Source organism: Oncorhynchus nerka, unplaced genomic scaffold (genome assembly GCF_034236695.1).
Source record: "Oncorhynchus nerka isolate Pitt River unplaced genomic scaffold, Oner_Uvic_2.0 unplaced_scaffold_1290, whole genome shotgun sequence".
Lineage (NCBI taxonomy): Eukaryota > Metazoa > Chordata > Actinopteri > Salmoniformes > Salmonidae > Oncorhynchus > Oncorhynchus nerka.
This window is the reverse complement of record NW_027040055.1, coordinates 36,945-61,920: the sequence shown is the minus strand read 5'-3', so window position 1 is coordinate 61,920 and position 24,976 is coordinate 36,945. Positions and strand designations below refer to the sequence as shown.

Genomic DNA, 24,976 nt, shown 5'->3' with positions numbered 1-24,976 from the left:
CATCTACACAAACAGCCACCTGAACTACTGTCCTAAAAAGACAAACAGCATCTACACAAACAGCCACTTGAACTACTGTCCTAAAAAGACAAACAGCATCTACACAAACAGCCACCTGAACTACTGTCCTACAAAGACAAACAGCATCTACACAAACAGCCACCTGAACTACTGTCCTACAAAGACAAACAGCATCTACACAAACAGCCACTTGAACTACTGTCCTAAAAAGACAAACAGCATCTACACAAACAGCCACCTGAACTACTGTCCTACAAAGACAAACAGCCAACTGAACTACTGTCCTACAAAGACAAACAGCATCTACACAAACAGGGAATCTGAGAAAAAATGGCTTTAAAGTTTGTTTTCTAGTCCATGCATATTAACCATGACCACTGATCTGAACTATGACCCCTAAGTACTGATACTACACTCTGCCTTGGTCTGACCTTAAACAGCTGTCTGGGTAATGAAACAGCAAAGTACAGCATCTAGAAATCTAAATGTGTTGATCCAGATTTATTGTTGTTTTTCTGTTTGATGGAAACAGTTTGAGATCTAACTACATTCCAACTGTATTTAATGGTGTTATGTAGTTGTGTTGTCATGTTGTCATGTTGTATTGTAGTAACCCTCAACTGTATTTAATGGTGTTATGTAGTTGTGTTGTCATGTTGTATTGTAGTAACCCTCAACTGTATTTAATGGTGTTATGTAGTTGTGTTGTCATGTTGTATTGTAGTAACCCTCAACTGTATTTAATGGTGTTATGTAGTTGTGTTGTCATGTTGTATTGTAGTAACCCTCAACTGTATTTAATGGTGTTATGTAGTTGTGTTGTCATGTTGTATTGTAGTAACCCTCAACTGTATTTAATGGTGTTATGTAGTTGTGTTGTCATGTTGTATTGTAGTAACCCTCAACTGTATTTAATGGTGTTATGTAGTTGTGTTGTCATGTTGTATTGTAGTAACCCTCAACTGTATTTAATGGTGTTATGTAGTTGTGTTGTCATGTTGTGAATGTTGTATTGTAGGAGGCCTAAATGACAACAATTTCTGGTGATGGAGAGAGACACAGACAAGACACAGAGACAGCAACAGAAGAATAGGATATGATGGAGAGAGACACCAGACAAGACACAGAGACAGCAACAGAAGAATAGGATGTGATGGAGAGAGACACCAGACAAGACACAGAGACAGCAACAGAAGAATAGGATATGATGGAGAGAGACACCAGACAAGACACAGAGACAGCAACAGAGGAATAGGATATGATGGAGAGAGACACCAGACAAGACACAGAGACAGCAACAGACTATGATATGATGGAGAGTGACACCAGACAAGACACAGAGACAGCAACAGAGGAATAGGATGTGATGGAGAGAGACAGAAGAATAGAGTTCCAGACAGTTGTAGAATGTATGCCAATACACATTGTAAGAGCTATAAAGAGAGAGGGAGGGAGAGAGAACAGGCAGAACCTGATATGTAAATGAGCAGAGCAAATGAAAGTAACTTTTGACGACCTGATGATCATTCAGACTCTGTTTCTATTGAGAGATAAAAGGTAAGACGACGATTGTTATGTGTATTCATATAGTTGATGATATTGTTATGTGTATTCATATAGTTGATGATATTGTTATGTGTATTCATATAGTTGATGATATTGTTATGTATATTCATATAGTTGATGATATTGTTATGTGTGTTCATATAGTTGATGATATTGTTATGTGTATTCATAGAGTTCATTATATTTTTGGTGGACAGTGTTATAATAGTCCTACTCTCCTTAAAATGTATTTGATGTAAATTAAATGCGGGAGGTGAATTTGTTCTTTGCCCACCTGTGTTCCCCTGTATCATATAGGCTTGTCTTCTTAAAACACAACAAGCAACAAACAAACATGTTATATTTCTAATCTACAGTTAACTCTTTACACTAAGGAAGGTATTTTGTGTGAAAGAGAGACTTTTACATTTTGTGGAAAGCCTAACAACAACTTACACTTCCTCAAAACAGGTTGTGTGTGTTCATTAGTGCCCATCGTAGCAAAACGTTTGGCAACATAAACCGTTTAGGTCACGTTGTACAGCGTTTAGAGTGAACTGTTTAGGCAACATTTTAATACTGATGGCTGTGGAGTAAACTATTGAATACAACCCAGGTTGTTGCCTACGACTCGGCATGTTGATACCTGCCTGATGCTGAAACCTGATTGTAGCCTGAGGGGTAAACTATGATACTAGCCAGATATACTGGTTTTCTAAAAATAGCCAGGTTCAGTTAGCTTCACATTCCAGCTCAGGCCTCATCCATCAGAATATACAGAACAGAACAGAAAATATCTCAATGACTTGACATGTTCTGGTTGTGAATTCAGGCTACAAGGTAAGACTCTTCCCAGGGATTATTGTAAAGTGTGTAGAGACATTAAATGTCTGGTGTAATGTTAGTATAGTGAATGGAAGTATAACACTCCTAACAGTAGATACATTAAATGTCTGGTGTAATGTTAGTATAGTGAAGTAAAACACTCCTAACAGTAGATACATTAAATGTCTGGTGTAATGTTAGTATAGTGAAGTAAAACACTCCTAACAGTAGATAAATTAAATGTCTGGTGTAATGTTAGTATAGTGAAGTATAACACTCCTAACAGTCTACTTCTACTGAGACAGGTTGGTGTCAGTTTAATCATACAACATGGAGCTGACTGGACGTGATCAAGTCAAATTCAATATGTCAACATTCATATATTATAGTTCTACATTTAACATTTAGGTCCTCTACATTTCATATGATAATGTAATTGTATCATAGTTCCTCTATAGTGTAGTGACCCTCTACATTTCATATGATAATGTAATTGTATCATAGTTCCTCTACATTTCATATGATAATGTAATTGTATCATAGTTCCACTATAGTGTAGTGATCCTCACTATATGAGCCACGTCACAATTCCAACCAAGTTACCCAATTGATGCCAATGGCGCGATGCGTAGGTTGTTCACCTTTAACACATGCAACCTGGGTTCGCTTCCCTGCCCCGCTGTTTGCTACATTGGTGTCAGAAGTGGTGTCTGAGACATGCTTTTGTGTGAGCCAGGTAACAATTCCCACCATGTGGGTTAACCCTATTGGTGCAATACGTAGGGTGTTGACCTCCCTGCCCGCTGTTTTCAACTATATTAACAGCACAGGCTGCCTGTAGGGTGTTGACCTCCCTGCCCGCTGTTTTCAGCACAGGCTGCCCGACATTCGTTGAACAAAGAGACAGTAAGTGTTGATTTAGAGTTGTCTTCTGGGTTCAGCCTTCTAGTTGCCTTTATCAACAGGTTGGAATGTAATAAATGACATCACAATGACATGTCCTCAGAGTTGGAAAGATCCCACATCTGTACACATTAGTTAACATGGTGACATGGTGCTGCTTGTGAAAGAAAACATTAAGAGACAGAATACAGGCGGTGGAGTTTGCACAAATTGGTGCAATACGTAGGGTGTTGACCTTTTACTCCAGCGAGGTTCACTGCCCCGCTGTTTTCAACTACACTGCTCAAAAATATTAAGGGAACACTAAAATAACACATCCTAGATCTGAATGAAATATTCTTATTAAATACTTTTTTCTTGACATAGTTGAATGTGCTGACAACAAAATCACACAAAAATGATCAATGGAAATCAAATGAATCAACCAATGGAGGTCTGGATTTGGAGTCACAGTCAAAATTAAAGTGGAAAACCACACTACAGGCTGATCCAACTTTGATGTAATGTCCTTAAAACAAGTCAAAATGAGGCTCAGTGTGTGGCCTCCACGTGCCTGTATGACCTCCCTACAACGCCTGGGTATGCTCCTGATGAGGTGGCGGATGGTCTCCTGAGGAATCTCCTCCCAGACCAGGACTAAAGCATCCGCCAACTCCTGGACAGTCTGTGGTGCAACGTTGCGTTGGTGGATGGAGCGAGACATGATGTCCCAGATGTGCTCAATTGGATTCAGGTCTGGGGAACGGGCGGGCCAGTCCATAGCATCAATGCCTTCCTCTTGCAGGAACTGCTGACACACTCCAGCCACATGAGGTCTAGCATTGTTGGTACCTAATGGCAGTCAGGCTACCTCTGGCGAGCACATGGAGGGCTGTGCGGCCCCCCAAAGAAATGCCACCCCACACCAGGACTCACCCACCGCCAAACCGGTCATGCTAGAGGATGTTGCAGGCAGCAGAACATTCTCCACGGTGTCTCCAGACTCTGTCACGTCTGTCACATGTGCTCAGTGTGAACCTGTTTTCATCTGTGAAGAGCACAGGGCGCCAGTTGGGCTGTAAGCCCAACCCCCACCTGTGGACGTCGGGCCCTCATACCACCCTCATGGAGTCTGTTTCTGACCGTTTGAGCAGACACATGCACATTTGTGGCCTGCTGGAGGTCATTTTGCAGGGCTCTGGCAGTGCTCCTCCTTCTCCTCCTTGCACAAATGTGGAGGTAGCGGTCCTGCTGCTGGGTTGTTGCCCTCCTACGGCCTCCTCCATGTTTCCTGATGTACTGGCCTGTCTCCTGGTAGCGCCTCCATGCTCTGGATACTACGCTGACAGACACAGCAAACCTTCTTGCCACAGCTCGCATTGATGTGCCATCCTGGATGAGCTGCACTACCTGAGCCACTTGTGTGGGTTGTAGACTCTGTCTCATGCTACCACTAGAGTGAAAGCACCGCCAGCATTCAAAAGTGACCAAAACATCAGCCAGGAAGCATAGGAACTGAGAAGCTGGTCTGTGGTCACCACCTGCAGAACCACTCCTTTATTGGGGGTGTCTTACTAATTGCCTATAATTTCCACTTGTCGTCTATTCCATTTGCACAACAGCATGTGAAATGTATTGTCAATCAGTGTTGCTTCCTAAGTGGACAGTTTGATTTCACAGAAGTGTGATTGACTTGGAGTTACATTGTGTTGTTTAAGTGTTCCCTTTATTTTTTTGAGCAGTGTATATTGAGACGGGAGTCGTATTTAAATAAATGTATCACATGTTTTCAACTATATTAATAGCACAGGCTACCCAACATTTGTTGAACAAAGAGACACAATAATATGAGTGAAAAGATTTTAGGATAATATCAGTAAGTGCTGATTTAGAGTTGTCTTCTGGGTTCAGCCTTCTAGTTGCCTTTATCAACAGGTTGAAATGTAATAAATTACATCACAAAACATTAAGAGACAGAATACAGGCGGTGGAGTTTGCACAAAGTTTACGTACAACAATATATTTAACTAGGTAGAGTGAGCATAGAGCTAAAGGCTATAACCACGGGGAAGAAACTGTTCAGATTGGGGTCTATAACATCCAGTCACTTAGGTTTACAGCAGCTGACAGTTGCAACTTCATTGCTAATAACTCAAACTTCCTTTTTCAGATAAAGACCTCATCTCTGTACAGATGTAGGATCTGAATTTGATCACCCTGTTGCAGGAAAACTAAAACTTGTAGTGTATTTGCTGTTTTAAAAGGCTTCTGAAGTTTGTAATTTCCACTTTCCACTTTAAAATGTTAATTATAATCCACATAATTGTTCTGCTGCAGTAAACTGTCTCAAATTAAGATCCTACATCTGTAGCAAAACACCTGTCTTTCATTTATTCTCCTTTGACCATTTGACATCTTTTATTTACTGTTGTTTAGGCTGGTTGAATGAGTTGCCTATGAAAGCTACTTCATCTGTAAGAAAACAGGCGGCTGCACCAGTGACTGTAAGTTATGTGATTTCCTCATATGAAATTAAAAGTATGTTTGTAGCCTACACAGTTATAAAATGGCTGTTGAAACTGTGGCACATATTTCTCAGTACATTAGAAGTCAGATAAATGTGTTGAGACGTAGGAAAGATGGGCAAACTCTCGTTGGTCTTTGCTTTCTACACACTATTATAAGGTTAGTCGATGTCAGACATTCAATAGTCAGAGTAGGTTGGAGTTATGATCACTTATCATGCTGACAAACCTGATGGTCTCTGTGAACTGATCTGAACAGGTTTAGGATGGTCACCTATGATATGTTGGCTATAGCTGAGGTATAGACCTTGATCTGCATATCACTAACAAACCACTACTATACATTATAACCTAGTCTACTTTATATCATATAACATCTACATATCACTAACATCCCACTACTATACATTATAACCTAGTCTACTTTACATAATATAACATCTACATATCACTAACAACCCACTACTATACATTATAACCTAGTCTACTTTACATAATATAACATCTACATATCACTAACAACCCACTACTATACATTATAACCTAGTCTACTTTACATAATATAACATCTACATATCACTAACAACCCACTACTATACATTATAACCTAGTCTACTTTACATAATATAACATATCACTAACAAACCACTACTATACATTATAACCTAGTCTACTTTACATAATATAACATCTCTTACTTGTTGCAAATAAACTTTGAATGGATCAATGATTTCCCCCTCAGATCAATCATGTCAGTTTTAGCCCTTCTGTCTGTCTACATTCTCACATACATTTAGAAAATAACAGATTGAACAATAAATAGCCTACTTTAATTTAATAAAAATAATTGTGAGACATGACCTAGTGTATTAATATTGAGACTATGACCTTAACAAACAGTGACTTATTATTATTAATTATACTGTTTCTATTATTGTCTATAACTACCTTAACAAACAGTGACTTATTATTATTATTATTATTATTATTATTATTATTATTGTTGCTGTACTGTCTATAAACAGTGACCTTAATTATTATTAAACAGTGACTTATTATTATTATTATTATTATTATTATTGTTGCTGTACTGTCTATAACTACCTTAACAAACAGTGACTTATTATTATTATTATTATTATTATTATTATAGTTGCTGTACTGTCTATAACTACCTTAACAAACAGTGACTTATTATTATTATTATTATTGTTGCTGTACTGTCTATAACTACCTTAACAAACAGTGACTTATTATTATTATTATTATTATTATTATTATTATTATTGTTGCTGTACTGTCTATAACTACCTTAACAAACAGTGACTTATTATTATTATTATTATTATTATTATTATTATTGCTGTACTGTCTATAACTACCTTAACAAACAGTGACTTATTATTATTATTATTATTATTATTGACAGTTACCATGGAGAAGAGATGTCACATCTACGTTTTCATGTGATGCATTAAATCATCTGATTGTTTCTGTGTCTCTTGGTATTTTTTATAAGAGATCATTAATAAATGATAACAATTGACATTAAATAATTAATTGTCACTGTGTTAACCACAACCAATATGTTGGATCTCTGTTTAGTTGTCACTGTGTTAACCACAACCAACATGTTGGATCTCTGATTAGTTTAGTTGTTACTGTGTTAATAACCACAACCAACATGTTGGATCTCTGTTTAGTTGTCACTGTGTTAACCACAACAAACAGTGACTTATTATTATTATTTTATTGTTGTCATGTTGGATCTCTGTTTAGTTGTCACTGTGTTAACCACAACCAACATGTTGGATCTCTGTTTAGTTGTCACTGTGTTAACCACAACCAACATGTTGGATCTCTGTTTTGTCACATCTACGTTTTCATGTGATGCATTAAATCATCTGATTGTTTCTGTGTCTCTTGGTATTTTTATAAGAGATCATTGTTAGTCACTGTGTTAACCACAACCAACATGTTTCTGTTTACCAGTTGTTACCAACATGTTGGTCTGTTTAGTTGTCACTGTGTTAACCACAACCAACATGTTGGATCTCTGTTTAGTTGTCACTGTGTTAACCACAACCAACATGTTGGATCTCTGTTTAGTTGTTAGTGTGTTAATAACCACAACCAACATGTTGGATCTCTGTTTAGTTGTCACTGTGTTAACCACAACCAACATGTTGGATCTCTGTTTAGTTGTTACTGTGTTAATAACCACAACCAACATGTTGGATCTCTGTTTAGTTGTCACTGTGTTAACCACAACCAACATGTTGGATCTCTGTTTAGTTGTCACTGTGTTAACCACAACCAACATGCTGGATCTCTGTTTAGGGGTCAGTGCTCTAAAATGAGTCTCTCTGGGGAGAGAGAAGGGGACCCTGCCACTAAAATGAGTCTCTCTGGGGAACATGACACCAAAGCTAAGAGGTGAGATGAGAGTTGTGTTAATGAACTATTAAGAGTTTCTTTTAAAATGCTATTTCCAAAAAATGTTCACGTTTGTTTTTAATCAGAAATGGTTGCTTATGGGCCTTCAATATTACTGTTCTCAGATTTTTAACTAATAGTTTTTAGATTTTTTAAATTATTTGTATTTGTATTTTTTATTGCAAAACGCTATATATATATATCTATATATCCATTGTTTAGCTGGAATGGAATGTTGCTATCCTGTATATTTGACTGTGATATGTGGTTGTCTCACGTAGCTATTTTAATTAAGATGAATGCACTTACTGTAAATCACTCTGGATAAGAGCATGTGCTAAATCAGGAGTTCTCAATCCGGGGTCTGTGGAGGTACTGCAGGGGTTCTCAATCTGGGGTCTGTGGAGGTACTGCAGGGGTTCTCAATCCGGGGTCTGTGGAGGTACTGCAGGGGTTCTCAATCCGGGGTCTGTGGAGGTACTGCAGGGGTTCTCAATCCGGGGTCTGTGGAGGTACTGCAGGGGTTCTCAATCCGGGGTCTGTGGAGGTACTGCAGGGGTTCTCAATCCGGGGTCTGTGGAGGTACTGCAGGGGTTCTCAATCCGGGGTCTGTGGAGGTACTGCAGGGGTTCTCAATCCGGGGTCTGTGGAGGTACTGCAGGGGTTCTCAATCCGGGGTCTGTGGAGGTACTGCAGGGGTTCCACGGCACCCTGACTGTACTCGTTGCAATGTCAGACATTTGATAGAATTTTTACATGACACAACCACTTTGCCTTCTCTTAATTATTGATTAATATAATGGAATGCATTTTTTTTTTACCAATTCTGATATTACCGTTATATTAACACACTCTTCACACCCGTTTAACAACTCTAAATATCTTTGGCATAGTAGGCATCAAGTCCCTTCCAATAATGTTGCCTACAACGTTTCATACAATGTTCATTTTCATCAAACACATATTACGCCCTAGACGCCTTCAACTGCCCAATTTATATCCATCCCCAATTTAGGAGTATTTTTTAACAATATGATGTTGCGCTCCAAAGGGAGAACTTGAAATAACATGATGTAGATAATTAAATCATCAAAAGAAAAACGTGTTTAGAAAACAAGGTTCCTTATAAAAAGGCTTCTATCACTTCCTTAAAATATGAAATCAATAAAAGTTATATATATTTTGGGTTTCAGTGAAGAAGAACCTCTAGAGTTCTGATCAACAAAAGGTTCATGTTTTGAGGATGTGAACCCAGCAGCCCTCCAGTGGTCAGATCAATTCCACCTGTTTTTTTCCAGCGCCCGGCCCGGGATTCGAACCAGCCAACTTTCAGTCACAGTTCCAACTCCAACCTGAGTTAATCTGCCAAAATGAAGACAAAATGCTTTGCATACATGGTATCACTTGTTATACATAATTAATTACCTCTACACTCTAACCACTAGGCTACCTGCCACCTCTACACTCTAACCACAAGGCTACCTGCCACCTCTACACTCTAACCACGAGGCCACCTCTACACTCTAACCACGAGGCTACCTGCCGCCACAGACATACATGGTATCACTTGTTATACATAATTAATTACCTCTACACTCTAACCACAAGGCGACCTGCCACCTCTACACTCTAACCACGAGGCTACCTGCCGCCACAGACATACATGGTATCACTTGTTATACATAATTAATTACCTCTACACTCTAACCACAAGGCTACCTGCCACCTCTACACTCTAACCACAAGGCGACCTGCCACCTCTACACTCTAACCACAAGGCTACCTGCCGCCACAGACATACATGGTATCACTTGTTATACATAATTAATTACCTCTACACTCTAACCACAAGGCTACCTGCCACCTCTACACTCTAACCACAAGGCGACCTGCCACCTCTACACTCTAACCACAAGGCTACCTGCCACCTCTACACTCTAACCACAAGGCTACCTGCCACCTCTACACTCTAACCACAAGGCTACCTGCCATCTCTACACTCTAACCACAAGGCTACCTGCCATCTCTACACTCTAACCACTAGGCTACCTGCCACCTCTACACTCTAACCACAAGGCTACCTGCCACCTCTACACTCTAACCACAAGGCTACCTGCCATCTCTACACTCTAACCACAAGGCGACCTGCCACCTCTACACTCTAACCACAAGGCGACCTGCCACCTCTACACTCTAACCACAAGGCTACCTGCCACCTCTACACTCTAACCACAAGGCGACCTGCCACCTCTACACTCTAACCACAAGGCGACCTGCCACCTCTACACTCTAACCACAAGGCTACCTGCCACCTCTACACTCTAACCACTAGGCTACCTGCCACCTCTACACTCTAACCATGAGGCTACCTGCCATCTCTACACTCTAACCACAAGGCGACCTGCCATCTCTACACTCTAACCACAAGGCGACCTGCCACCTCTACACTCTAACCACAAGGCGACCTGCCACCTCTACACTCTAACCACAAGGCGACCTGCCATCTCTACACTCTAACCACAAGGCGACCTGCCACCTCTACACTCTAACCACAAGGCTACCTGCCGCCACAGACATACATGGTATCACTTGTTATACATAATTATTATACATAACTCATCGCCAAAAGCACAAGACATACTGTTGCATGTAGGTCTATATTATTTATGGGTTGATCACATAGAAATATAAAAACATTATTTTTAACTACTGCAATGCAATTACATGTGGCTCAGGAACCACTGACTCACTGCATGATTCTATAGTATTATCAAGACACCTGCTGTTAACTCTTAGCTACTTAGGACAGCTGCTGTTAACACTTAACTACTTAGGACACCTGCTGTTAACTCTTAACTACTCAGGACACCTGCTGTTAACTCTTAACTACTTAGGACAGCTCACGAGGTGTCCTAAATATCTACTGACTAGGTGGGTAGGTAATTTAGGCAATGGGTAGGTAACTAGGTCATTTATACCCATAAGTGTAAAATGTCTTTATTCTCAGCACTTATACGACCAATTTTCTACTCAGACACTTTGGCCATATGGACCCAGATCTCAACATATTGTCATAAAAAAACTGAATGTTTGATCTCAAAATGTTGTTATAATTTTGTAAAAATGTTTGTTAAACATAATAATAAAAAATGAATATTACTAATGTAACCCACTGTAAAGACTGGGTTTAGGTTATTGTGTTGCACTGCTCATGTCCGCGTTCTGGAACTGTCCGCGTCCCCGTACAGAACTGTCCGCGTCCACGTTCGGTGTGGATATTGTCCGGTTACGCGCAGAGTGGACTGAGGTGATCTTGGGGAATAACGACAGAGTTTGTTTTAGTGTTGAGACACCGAAGTTTATTGTTCAATTTGCTTTTTTCTTTACGGTGAGGGACAGTATGAGTGTAGCCAGATCCTTTTCACTCTCTATCCTCGTTTCATTTTGTGGTTCACCGGATTCATCATCGAGACGAGGGACAGACGAACGACCTGCTAACTAACCAAGCTAGTCGGTACAGCTCGGTAAGCTAGCTAGCTACTCTACCAGCAGCATCCTAGTTATCCTAGCTAGTCGTTACAGCTCGGTAAGCAGCATCCTAGTTATCCTAGCTAGTCGTTACTAAGCTAGCTACTCTACCAGCAGCATCCTAGTTATCCTAGCTAGTCGGTACAGCTCGGTAAGATAGCTAGCTACTCTACCAGCAGCATCCTAGTTATCCTAGCTAGTCGTTACAGCTCGGTAAGCTAGCTAGCTACTCTACCAGCAGCATCCTAGTTATCCTAGCTAGTCGGTACAGCTCGGTAAGATAGCTAGCTACTCTACCAGCAGCATCCTAGTTATCCTAGCTAGTCGTTACAGCTCGGTAAGCTAGCTAGCTACTCTACCAGCAGCATCCTAGTTACCATAGCTACCACTACATCATCACCGGCTCCCCGGTTGTTTCTGTAGTGTTTAAACCCTCTGTGTCCAAGGACCGAACTTTTGAATATTATTTTCAGGACGCCTCAATAGCAGGTATTGAACACCGGGTAAATAATCACTAGTCAGAACTTCAACCTCAGTATACATTCATTATAAAAAATATATTTAATATCTGATATTGTGAGTAAACAACCTCGAGAGTGCGTCTTCCAGCCCTCCAATAAATTACATCATTCAACCCTCCCGGTTAGTAAATTTACCTCAACATCCCCCGGAGAAGGCAGAGTAACGACACCAGCCTTTTAGCGGGGCTGACAGACTGACTACAACGTTCGCGTCGATAAATTAATCTCGTCATTAAAAATGACACACTGCTCGCGCGCGTTAACTAACGTCTAGAAGTCAGTTATATTTGTGAAACTCTTCTTCTGTTTCCCCATCTGAGCTCAGAGTAGATGAGAGATGTAATGTTTGTCTCTGTTGTGTTGAAGTCCAATCAAGCAGGAGAGACCAGCCTCCCCTGTTCCCAGCTGTGTGTCCATGAAGAGTGACAAGTCTATGGAACTACCTATAATGTTTAGAGAGGGAGACTTTATTACTGAACAAAGGTAAGAAGAACTCATAGGTCCTGGTCAGTGAGTTAAACAACACTGTCTCTAGTCATTTCTCCTCCCATTTTCCAAATCCTTTTGGTTGTTTTCATAATCCATAGGCTAATCCTTTTGTCCATTTTCATAGTCCTAAAACAATATTAAACAAACACAACATTCCCTCCCTGTGTGTGTATGTGTGTGTGTGTGTGGTACCTGGTACCCTGCACATTGACTCAGTACTGGTACTCCTTATAGCCTCATTATTACCTCAACTACCTGGTACCCTGCACATTGACTCAGTTCTGGTACTCCTTATAGTCTCATTATTACCTCAACTACCTGGTACCCTGCACATTGACTCAGTACTGGTAATCCTTATAGCCTCATTATTCCGGTCGGTAACATTTGAGAGTGAGGCAAATATATAGCATTTTGCGGAAAAAAAACATGATTATTTGTCTCTCTGAAATGAAGACATCAAGTGATTTTAAACAAATACATATCTGTCATTGAACAACCCCATGATTAGATAGAGAACAACCCCATGATTAGATAGTGAACAACCCCATGATTAGATAGTGAACAACCCCATGATTAGATAGTGAACAACCCCATGATTAGATAGTGAACAACCCCATGATTAGATAGTGAACAACCCCATGATTAGATAGTGAACAACCCCATGATTAGATAGTGGACAACCCCATGATTAGATAGTGAACAACCCCATGATTAGATAGTGAACAACCCCATGATTAGATAGTGAACAACCCCATGATTAGATAGTGAACAACCCCATGATTAGATAGTGAACAACCCCATGATTAGATAGTGAACAACCCCATGATTAGATAGTGAACAATCCCATGATTAGATAGTGAACAACCCCATGATTAGATAGTGAACAACCCCATGATTAGATAGTGAACAACCCCATGATTAGATAGTGAACAATCCCATGATTAGATAGTGAACAACCCCATGATTAGATAGTGAACAACCCCATGATTAGATAGTGAACAATCCCATGATTAGATAGTGAACAACCCCATGATTAGATAGTGAACAATCCCATGATTAGATAGTGAACAACCCCATGATTAGATAGTGAACAACCCCATGATTAGATAGTGAACAATCCCATGATTAGATAGTGAACAACCCCATGATTAGATAGTGAACAACCCCATGATTAGATAGTGAACAATCCCATGATTAGATAGTGAACAACCCCATGATTAGATAGTGAACAACCCCATGATTAGATAGTGAACAACCCCATGATTAGATAGTGAACAACCCCATGATTAGATAGTGAACAACCCCATGATTAGATAGGGGACAACCCCATGATTAGATAGTGAACAACCCCATGATTAGATAGAGAACAACCCCATGATTAGATAGTGAACAACCCCATGATTAGATAGTGAACAACCCCATGATTAGATAGTGAACAACCCCATGATTAGATAGTGAACAACCCCATGATTAGATAGTGAACAACCCCATGATTAGATAGAGAAAAAACACACCAATCTCTTTCAGAAATGCTTTGAACAATAAAAGCTAATTTACTAACATTTCTGAAAAGTGATATATAGTGTTTTGGAATGAAACTCTTATGTTTCCCCATCTGAGCTCAGAGTAGATGAGAGATGTAATGTTTGTCTCTGTTGTGTTGAAGTCCAATCAAGCAGGAGAGACCAGCCTCCCCTGTTCCCAGCTCTGTGTCCATGAAGAGTGACAAGTCTATGGAACTACCTATAATGTTTAGAGAGAGAGACTTTATTACTGAACAAAGGTAAGAAGAACTCATAGGTCCTGGTCAGTGAGTTAAACAACACTGTCTCTAGTCATTTCTCCTCCCATTTTCCAAATCCTTTTGGTTGTTTTCATAATCAATAGGCTAATCCTTTTGTCCATTTTCATAGTCCTAAAACAATATTAAACAAACACAACATTCCCTCCCTGTGTGTGTGTGTGGTACCTGGTACCCTGCACATTGACTCAGTACTGGTACTCCTTATAGTCTCATTATTACCTCAACTACCTGGTACCCTGCAATTTGACTCAGTACTGGTACTCCTTATAGTCTCATTATTACCTCAACTACCTGGTACCCTGCACATTGACTCAGTACTGGTACTCCTTATAGTCTCATTATTACCTCAACTACCTGGTACCCTGCACATTGACTCAGTACTGGTACTCCTTATAGTCTCATTATTACCTCAACTACCTGGTACCCTGCACATTGACTCAGTACTGGTACTGCTTATAGTCTCATTATTACCTCAACTACCTGGTACCCTGCACATTGACTCAGTACTGGTACTCCTTATAGTCTCATTATTACCTCAACTACCTGGTACCCTGCACATTGACTCAGTACTGGTACTCCTTATAGCCTCATTATTACATCAACTACCTGGTACCCTGCACATTGACTCAGTACTGGTACTCCTTATAGCCTCATTATTACCTTAACTACCTGGTACCCTGCACATTGACTCAGTACTGGTACTCCTTATAGTCTCGTTATTACCTCAACTACCTGGTACCCTGCATATTGACTCAGTACTGGTACTCCTTATAGTCTCATTATTACCTCAACTACCTGGTACCCTGCACATTGACTCAGTTCTGGTACTCATTATAGCCTCATTATTACCTCAACTACCTGGTACCCCTGCACATTGACTCAGTACTGGTACTCCTTATAGTCTCATTATTACCTCAACTACCTGGTACCCTGCACATTGACTCAGTACTGGTTCTCCTTATAGTCTCATTATTACCTCAACTACCTGGTACCCTGCATATTGACTCAGTACTGGTACTCATTATAGTCTCATTATTACCTCAACTACCTGGTACCCTGCACATTGACTCAGTACTGGTACTCCTCATATCCTCATTATAACCTCAACTACCTGGTACCCTGCACATTGACTCAGAAGGTAAGCTAGCTAGCTACTCTACCAGCAGCATCCTAGTTATCCAAGCTAGTCGGTACAGCTCGGTAAGCTAGCTAGCTACTCTACCAGCAGCATCCTAGTTATCCTAGCTAGTCGGTACAGCTCGGTAAGCTAGCTAGCTGGTACCCTGCACATTGACTCAGAAGGTAAGCTAGCTAGCTACTCTACCAGCAGCATCCTAGTTATCCTAGCTAGTCGGTACAGCTCGGTAAGCTAGCTAGCTACTCTACCAGCAGCATCCTAGTTATCCTAGCTAGTCGGTACAGCTCGGTACGTTAGATAGCTACTCTACCAGCAGCATCCTAGTTATCCTAGCTAGTCGGTACAGCTCGGTAAGCTAGCTAGCTACTCTACCAGCAGCATCATAGTTACCATAGCTACCACTACATCATCACCGTCTGTCTGCATTTCTTGTGGACCGATGGAGCTCCCCGGTTGTTTCTTCCACCTGTTAAATCCCGGTGAGGCTTCTCCCTCTCTTGTTGACGGATGCTGGCTACCTCTGTCCGGTTCTCCTCTCTTCACTAGATGGACGGTAACTTTAGTGTTTAAACCCTCTGTGTCCAAGGACCGAACTTTTGAATATTATTTTCAGGGCGCCTCAATAGCAGGTATTGAACCCCGGGTAAATAATCACTAGTCAGAACCTCAACCTCAGTATACCTTCATTATAAAAATCATCTTAATATCTGATATTGTGAGTAAACAACCTCGAGAGTGCGTCTTCCAGCCCTCCAATAAATTACATCATTCAACCCCCCCGGTTAGTAAATTTACCTCAACATGCCCCCGGAGAAGGCAGAGTAACGACACCAGCCTTTTAGCGGGGCTGACAGACTGACTACAACGCTCGCGTCGCTAAATGAATTTCGTTATTAAAAATGACACACTGCTCGCTCGCGCCAACGAGCGTCTTGAAGTCAATTCTATTTGTGACGCAGTTCGCGCTGCATCTCCTCATTGGTTTATAGAAGCAGGTACCCACGTGCCATCTCCTCATTGGTTTATAGAAGCAGGTACCCACGTGCCATCTCGTCATTGGTTTATAGAAGCAGGTACCCACGTGTCATCTCCTCATTGGTTTATAGAAGCAGGTACCCACATGCCATCTCCTCATTGGTTTATAGAAGCAGGTACCCACATGCCATCTCCTCATTGGTTTATAGAAGCAGGTACCCACGTGCCATCTCCTCATTGGTTTATAGAAGCAGGTACCCACGTGCCATCTCCTCATGTAGCAAAAAAACACAACTTAACATAAACATAACTTCTTTAAACAATAAAAGCTAATTTATGAACATTTCTGAAAAGTGATATATAGCTTTTTGGAATGAAACTCTTCTTATGTTTCCCCATCTGAGCTCAGAGTAGATGAGAGATGTAATGTTTGTCTCTGTTGTGTTGAAGTCCAATCAAGCAGGAGAGACCAGCCTCCCCTGTTCCCAGCTGTGTGTCCATGAAGAGTGACCAGTCTATGGTTCATCCTTTACAGTTTAGAAAGGGAGACTTTTCTACTGAACAAAGGTAAGAAGAACTCATGGGTCCTGGTCAGTGAGTTAAACAACACTGTCTATAGTCATTTCTCCTCTCCCATTTTCCCATTTATTGTTGTTGTTTTCATAATCCATATGCTAATCCTTTTGTCCATTCTCATAGTCCTAAAACAATTAAACAAACACAACATTCCCTCCGTGTGTGTGTGTGTGTGTGTGTGTGTGTGTGTGTGTGTGTGTGTGTGTGTGTACTCCCTGGATGAGGAGATGTAATCTAATGTTTTGTCCACAGAAACCAACAGGAGAGATCAGAGTCAGAGATTCTCAGTGGTCAGTCTTCCCAGAGTCATCAAACAGACCTGGCCTCCATATTCAGTGTATGTGGTCCTGTTATGTACATTTGTTTTTGTTTACCTCAAGTAAAGTTGATCTGTCAATCATTCATTAATGTGTTAATGAGAAAGCATTTCTTCTCTTGCATAACTAACTTAACTAATTTACTTAATTTATTTCAGATGCTTGAAGAGAAAATTATGACATTTGTGAAGAACGAGCTGAAGATGTTCAAGAGGATTCTTAGTCCAGAACTCCCAGAAGGCTTTGAGAGTCAGAAGCAGGATAAGGAAGTGGTGGACCCTGAAGATGAGAAGCAGGAGAGCAGTGCCAGAGAGGGGGCTCTGAAGATCACACTGCACATCCTGAGGAAAATGAACCAGAAGGAGCTTGCTGACACACTGGAGAAATGTAAGATCTGTCTGCCTCATGTTGAATGATGTTTTATAACATTTAAAAGCTGTAGCTAAAGTACAGCTAAAGTAGCTGTGTAACTCAATGATATTGTAGCAGCCTTCACACTGTAATTGTTCAGAGTAAATAACTCACAGACACTAGAGAAGCTTTAACCAAGTTTAATTCTTCCCAGAGGGTCGGTACAGCTGTTATTCAGACAACAAAACATCTGACACAAGCACTGATATTTAACCCTTTCTCCTAGGCTGAGTCTCCTCCTCCCTTTCTCCTAGGCTGAGTCTCCTCCTCCCTTTCTCCTAGGCTGAGTCTCCTCCTCCCTTTCTCCTAGGCTGAGTCTCCTCCTCCCTTTCTCCTAGGCTGAGTCTCCTCCTCCCTTTCTCCTAGGCTGAGTTTCCTCCTCCCTTTCTCCTAGGCTGAGTCCCCTCCTCCCTTTCTCCTAGGCTGTCTCCTCCTCCCTTTCTCCTAGGCTGTGTCTCCTCCTCCCTTTCTCCTAGGCTGAGTCTCCTCCTCCCTTTCTCCTAGGCTGAGTCTCCTCCTCCCTTTCTCCTAGGCTGAGTCTCCTCCTCCCTTTCTCCTAGGCTGAGTCTCCTCCTCCCTTTCTCCTAGGCTGAGTCTCCTCCTCCGCAGCCGAACAGCCAATGTATCTATGTTGCTATACAAACCTTAGTGATATCTGTTCTTCCTCACTGCATCTGAGTGCACTATATACCTTCCTCCTATACCCATTACCTTCTGGTGTAGACCCTCCACTATATACCTTCCTCCTATACCCATTACCTTCTGGTGTAGACCCTCCACTATATACCTTCCTCCTATAACCATTACCTTCTGGTGTAGACCCTCCACTATATACCTTCCTCCTATAACCATTACCTTCTGGTGTAGACCCTCCACTATATACCTTCCTCCTATAACCATTACCTTCTGGTGTAGACCCTCCACTATATACCTTCCTCCTACAGATACCCATTACCTTCCTCCTATAACCATTACCTTCTGGTGTAGACCCTCCACTATATACCTTCCTCCTATACCCATTATCTTCTGGTGTAGACCTTCCACTATATACCTTCCTCCTATAACCATTACCTTCTGGTGTAGACCCTCCACTATATACCTTCCTCCTACAGATACCCATTACCTTCCTCCTATAACCATTACCTTCTGGTGTAGACCCTCCACTATATACCCTCCTCCTATACCCATTATCTTCTGGTGTAGACCTTCCACTATATACCTTCCTCCTATAACCATTACCTTCTGGTGTAGACCCTCCACTATATACCTTCTTCCTACAGATACCCATTACCATCCTCCTATAACCATTACCTTCTGGTGTAGACCCTCTAAAGTCCCTCAGTAACATGAATAAGTATATTTCATATTCTCAAAACAACACCTAGTGACCTCATCAAGTAGCAGCAGGGATGTGTTGTGGTGATTCATTTAGAGAGAGAACATTAATAATACCATCAATAATACCAATAATAATATAATCAGTCACACCAGTCTGTAATGCATTATGAAAACATTTACACATTTATACAGTCAGTTAAGAGAATACATTATTATAATGTAAAACTTTATAACAGTCCTACAATACTGTAGGCATTAAAACAGACATAATATTAATATCCTCTGTGTTATTTCTTCATTCAGATGAGCTTGCTGTGATTTGCCAACGTGAACTCAAATCTAATCTAAAGAAGAAGTTTCAATGTGTATTTGAGGGGATCGCTAAACAAGGAAACCCAACACTTCTCAATAAGATCTACACAGAGCTCTACATCACAGAGGGTGGAACAGGAGAGGTCAATAATGAACATGAGCTGAGACAGATTGAGACAACAACCAGGAAACAAGCAAGACCAGAGACTGCAATCAAATGTAATGACATCTTCAAACCCTTAACTGGACAAGACAAACGTATCAGAACTGTGCTGACAAAGGGAGTCGCTGGCATTGGAAAAACAGTCTCTGTGCAGAAGTTCATTCTGGACTGGGCTGAAGGAAAAGCAAATCAGGATGTCCAATTTGTATTTTCATTCCCTTTCCGGGAGCTGAATTTGATGAAAGGGGACAAACACACTTTCATTGAACTTCTTAATCACTTCTCAATGGAAACCAAACAATCAGGAATCTCCATCTACAACAAGTACAAAGTTCTGTTCATATTTGACGGTCTGGATGAGTGCCGACTGCCCCTAGACTTCCAGAAGAACAAGATCTGTTGGGACGTCACAGAGTCAACCTCAGTGGATGTTCTGCTGACAAATCTCATCAAGGGAAATCTGCTTCCCTCTGCTCTCCTCTGGATAACTACCCGACCTGCAGCAGCCAATAAGATCCCTTCAGGGTGTGTTGACCAGGTGACAGAGGTACGAGGGTTCAATGACCCACAGAAGGAGGACTACTTCAGGAAGAGATTCAGTGATGAGGACCTGGCCAGCAGAATCATCTCACACATAAAGACATCAAGGAGCCTCCACATCATGTGCCACATTCCAGTCTTCTGTTGGATTTCTGCAACAGTCCTTGAACACATGCTGAAACATAAGAGAGAAGAGATGCCCAAGACTCTGACTGAGATGTACACACACCTTGTGGTGTTTCATACCAAACAGAAGAATGCAAAGTATCTTGTGAAAGAAGAGACAGGTCCACACTGGAATAAAGAGAGCATTCTGTCACTGGGAAAACTGGCTTTTCAACAGCTTGTGAATGGCAATCTGATTTTCTATGAAGAAGACCTGAAGGAGGCTGGCATTGATGTCAGTGAAGCCTCAGTGTACTCAGGACTGTGCACACAGCTCTTTAAAGAGGAATGTGGGCTGTACCAGGACAAGGTGTACTGCTTTGTTCATCTGAGCATTCAGGAGTTTCTGGCTGCTGTATATGTGTTCCTCTCATTCATCAACAACAATAAGAATCTAATGGACAAACCGCAAACAAAGTCCAGTGTCTTTTCTTCGCTGTTCAGAGACAAGCCTAAAGTTACTGAAGTTACTTTCTACAAGAGTGCTGTGGATAAAGCCTTACAAAGTGAGACGGGAAACCTGGACCTTTTCCTCCGCTTCCTTCTGGGCCTCTCACTGGAGTCCAATCAGAAGCACTTACGAGGTCTACTGACAAAGACAAGAAGCAGCTCACAGAGCCATGAAGAAACAGTCAAGTACATCAAGGAGAAGATCAGGGAGAATCCCTCTCCAGAGAGGAGCATCAATCTGTTCCACTGTCTGAATGAACTGAATGACCATTCTCTAGTGAAGGAGATCCAAAGCTTCCTGAGATCTGGAAGTCTCTCAAAACCCAGCCTGTCACCTGCACAGTGGTCAGCTCTGGTCTTTGTGTTGCTGACTTCAGAAAAGGAGCTGGATGTGTTTGACCTGAAGAAATACTCCAGATCAGAGGAAGGTCTTCTGAGGCTGCTGCCAGTGGTCAAAGCCTCCAGAGCTGTTCTGTGAGTAAATAAAATGACATATAAGAACTAATCATCAGGAAGAAATATTCATTATAAAATATTTATTATAATATGTATAATATATTATTTTGAAAAACATATTGAATAAATTAATTGATTTTCACATTAGTATAACAATATGACCATACAATTCTAGGAAACGGAAGATGAATCTATATGTTGTTTCAGAGAATAAACCAAATGCATCTGCCATTGTCCTTCTACACTACTGGTGTTAAATGAACAGTGTGTTTGTGAAGTCATGATGATCTCTTTGTCAGGCTGTCAGGCTGTGGAGTCACAGAGGAAGGCTGTGCTTCTCTGGTCTCAGCTCTGGAGTCAAACCCCTCACACCTGAGAGAGCTGGATCTGAGTAACAATGACCTGAAGGATTCAGGAGTGAAGCTGCTCTCTGCTGGACTGGGGAATCCCCACTGTAAACTGGAGACTCTGAGGTCAGTATTCCTGTAGTTGGTCAACAAGTGATAACTGTTCACCAGATCCACATGTGTTTACCAGACACACATAGTCCACACCATATGTGTTTGGACAGTGAAGCTTACAGATTTAAATATGGTGCTATTCTCCAGCATTTTGGATTTGAGATATAATGTTTCATATTAGGAGACAGTACAGAATGTCACCTCTGTGGAGGTTAGCTGCTCTGTCCCCCTTTTTTTGGCCCATTTCCCCAATCACCAGGCCCAGAGTTGGACATAGTGCAATTTATTTGATTGATTTTACCATCCATTTTGGGTTACCAGTTGCACATTAAACATGCGATGTCTGGACTTAGCTGTTTTCCTGAACATTTTTTGAAACCTTCCATAAAGCATTCAGGACGGCCCCCATTGATAGAGGGCCGTAGTAGGGTGTTCACATAGTGGGCATGAATATTAGGAGTCCCGGTAAATGTATTCAGAACCATATTTTTACTTTTCGGTTACCAGGTGCCTATTTTCAATCACCAGTTGCACAGAGGTAATCCGCATCCACATAAATATGTTATATGTTATACCTTCCATAAATCACTCAGGGTGGCCCCCATTGATAAAGGTCCATAGTAGGGTGCTCCCATAGCGGGCATGGATATCTGGAACACCGGTAAGTGCATTTAGAACCGTGTTTCATTCATTTCAAAAAATTATTAAAAATACTTCACGACGGGCTAGAGGTCCCAAATTTCGGCTCAAATTTGGGCTTGTGATGGGCAACAATGACACCATGTAAAAAACAGTTTGCATCCACAGGCACCTATGCGCCCTGTAACATGCACTTTTTTCCCAAAACTTAAAACACGATTTCCTATTAAAATGTTGTATACAAAAACGGTTTTAATTCAATGGAAATGCTTGTCTATGTGTGCCCTTTCGTGCAAAAAAAACCCATCCAGATTGGAGGTGTACTTTTTGGATTTATTCACGTTTTGGTGTACCTGAATTTGACCCCCAATGGCGGGGCACCCAGAAGCCCTGTGAGGCTTATGTCGATAATTTGGCCTGCCCGTTAATGACACACTCAGTGGCGGGTGGACCAGACAGGTACCGGCGCGAAATCAGAAACCTGGTTTTTGACAACAAGACTTCCATGTCCTAGAGAGACGGGGGTGGTGCCAAACTGCTCAGCCCGGATAGAAAATGAGTAATGGACACTTTTGAGGGATGTGAGCCCCTCGGGAACCATGGTGCTTTGGACCTTTTCTTCTGGCGACCGATTTAGTGGTTTGACCAGCCCCTTTGGCGCCCGATTTGTCCTAACTTTTTATCCACATTTCCCAGCTTGGTGGTGGGAGGATATTGAGCTCTGTCCTGGGCAGGTGCTCTATCCCAGCTATTACCTTGTGGGTTTGGTTCATCAATGACCATGGTTCTGGTCCAATTAAGGTGCCCATCCCTTCGGCTACCAATTGGTGGTTGTTTAGCCCCGGTGAGGGCTAGCTCTCCAGTCCCACTCTTGGTTCACGGTGCGTCTCCATGGTTCTCCTCTGTTGTCCAGTCAGTTTAATTTCCTCTGACCGATTTGCATTTGTTTTCCACCTGTGGGGGGCCGGCCTTTGGCTGGTGTTCTGACGGATGTTTCCTCCTGCCCCACGTGGATTTGTGGATTTGCCTCTATCGGGGGAGCTCCTTTCGGAAACGGTTGACCCCTTATTTCGATACGCTCCAGCCGCGCACCGTTCATGCGAGATCCAGCCGAACTGTCTGACCAAGTGGCCCTACATTGATGTTCCGGTGCGGGGAGTGGCACACTCAGGCTGCGAAGCATGTGGTGATGGTCATCCCGTAACGCATCGGCGCCAGAAACACGTATTCTCAAACCCTGTCTTTAAAGTGGACCTACCCGTTTGACCCAAGTGGTCTGGCCGAGGTTGTGGTTTCTTTTGCCCGGTTGATGGCGTTCGAATGGACGCTCCAGCTAGACAAGAGACCTCTTGAGCGGCGCCCAGGCACCTGTGGCTTCGGCCATGGGCAGTTCAGGGCCTCCCGCTGGGCGCACGGTGGATTGCACCAGGGCCTCCTCCCTGACGGGACCGGTCCTGGTTGTTCTTTGCTTAGTGCGCCCAGGTACAACATCTAAGTTGTGAGTGGCTACCTGGTTGATCCTGCCAGTAGCACTTGTCTCAAAGATTAAGCCATGCAATTCTAAGTACACACGACTGGTACAGTGAAACTGCGAATGGTTCATTAAATCAGTTACGGTTCCTTTGATCGCACCAACGTTACTTGGATAACTGTGGCAATTTTAGAGCTAATACATGCCAACGAGCGCTGACCTCCGGGGATGCGTGCATTTATCAGACCCAAAACCCATGCGGGCCAATCTCGGTTGCTTTGGTGAATCTAAATAACTTCGAGCCGGTCGCGCGCCCTTTGTGGCTGTGACGTCTCATTCGAATGTCTGCCCTATCAACTTTCAATGGTACTTTCTGTGCCTACCATGGTCACCACGGGTAACGGGGAATCAGGGTTCGATTCCGGAGAGGGAGCCTGAGAAACGGCTACCACATCCAAGGAAGGAAGCAGGCGCGCAAATTACCCACTCCCGACTCGGGGAGGTAGTGACGAAAAATAACAATACAGGACTCTTTCGAGGCCCTGTAATTGGAATGAGTACACTTTAAATCCTTTAACGAGGATCCATTGGAGGGCAAGTCTGGTGCCCGTGCATTTGCAATATGTTTCCATGGGCATTTACCATAAGAAATTTGACATGCTCAAAAATCCTGCAGAAATGCAAAATTGACTGGCCTGATGAACACAGGATGGCCTGGCAGTGATAGTTGCTCCTTTCCATCGCTCGTTGTGTTGACTTCATCATGTCCATTTTGTGATGTTTTTTCATTGTTGAATCATATTGCAAGTGCACGTGCATTTGCAATATGGCTCAATGGGCATTTACCATCACGAATTTGTCATGCTATAAAAATCCTGGAGGAATACGAAATTGACTGGCCCGATGAACTCGGGATGGCTGGGCAGTGATTCTGGTTCATCTCAATTGCTCGTTAGGGTTGATTTCAGAATGTCACTTTGGTGATGGT

At 41.9% G+C, this 24,976-nt stretch overlaps 1 protein-coding gene across 1 annotated transcript in view; it reads left to right on the top strand.

The window, feature by feature from the left end:
* Positions 1-1,100: 1,100 nt before the first annotated feature.
* Positions 1,101-24,976, top strand: part of LOC135568977 (NLR family CARD domain-containing protein 3-like) — a 58,942-nt gene continuing 35,066 nt past the window's right edge. The window contains 10 exon segments of the mRNA XM_065015756.1: positions 1,101-1,578; positions 5,710-5,777; positions 8,139-8,234; positions 12,650-12,766; positions 14,439-14,555; positions 17,140-17,256; positions 17,518-17,602; positions 17,741-17,978; positions 19,635-21,435; positions 21,717-21,890. Of these exon segments, the coding sequence (XP_064871828.1) occupies positions 8,155-8,234; positions 12,650-12,766; positions 14,439-14,555; positions 17,140-17,256; positions 17,518-17,602; positions 17,741-17,978; positions 19,635-21,435; positions 21,717-21,890 (2,729 nt within the window). The 5' untranslated portion in view covers positions 1,101-1,578; positions 5,710-5,777; positions 8,139-8,154.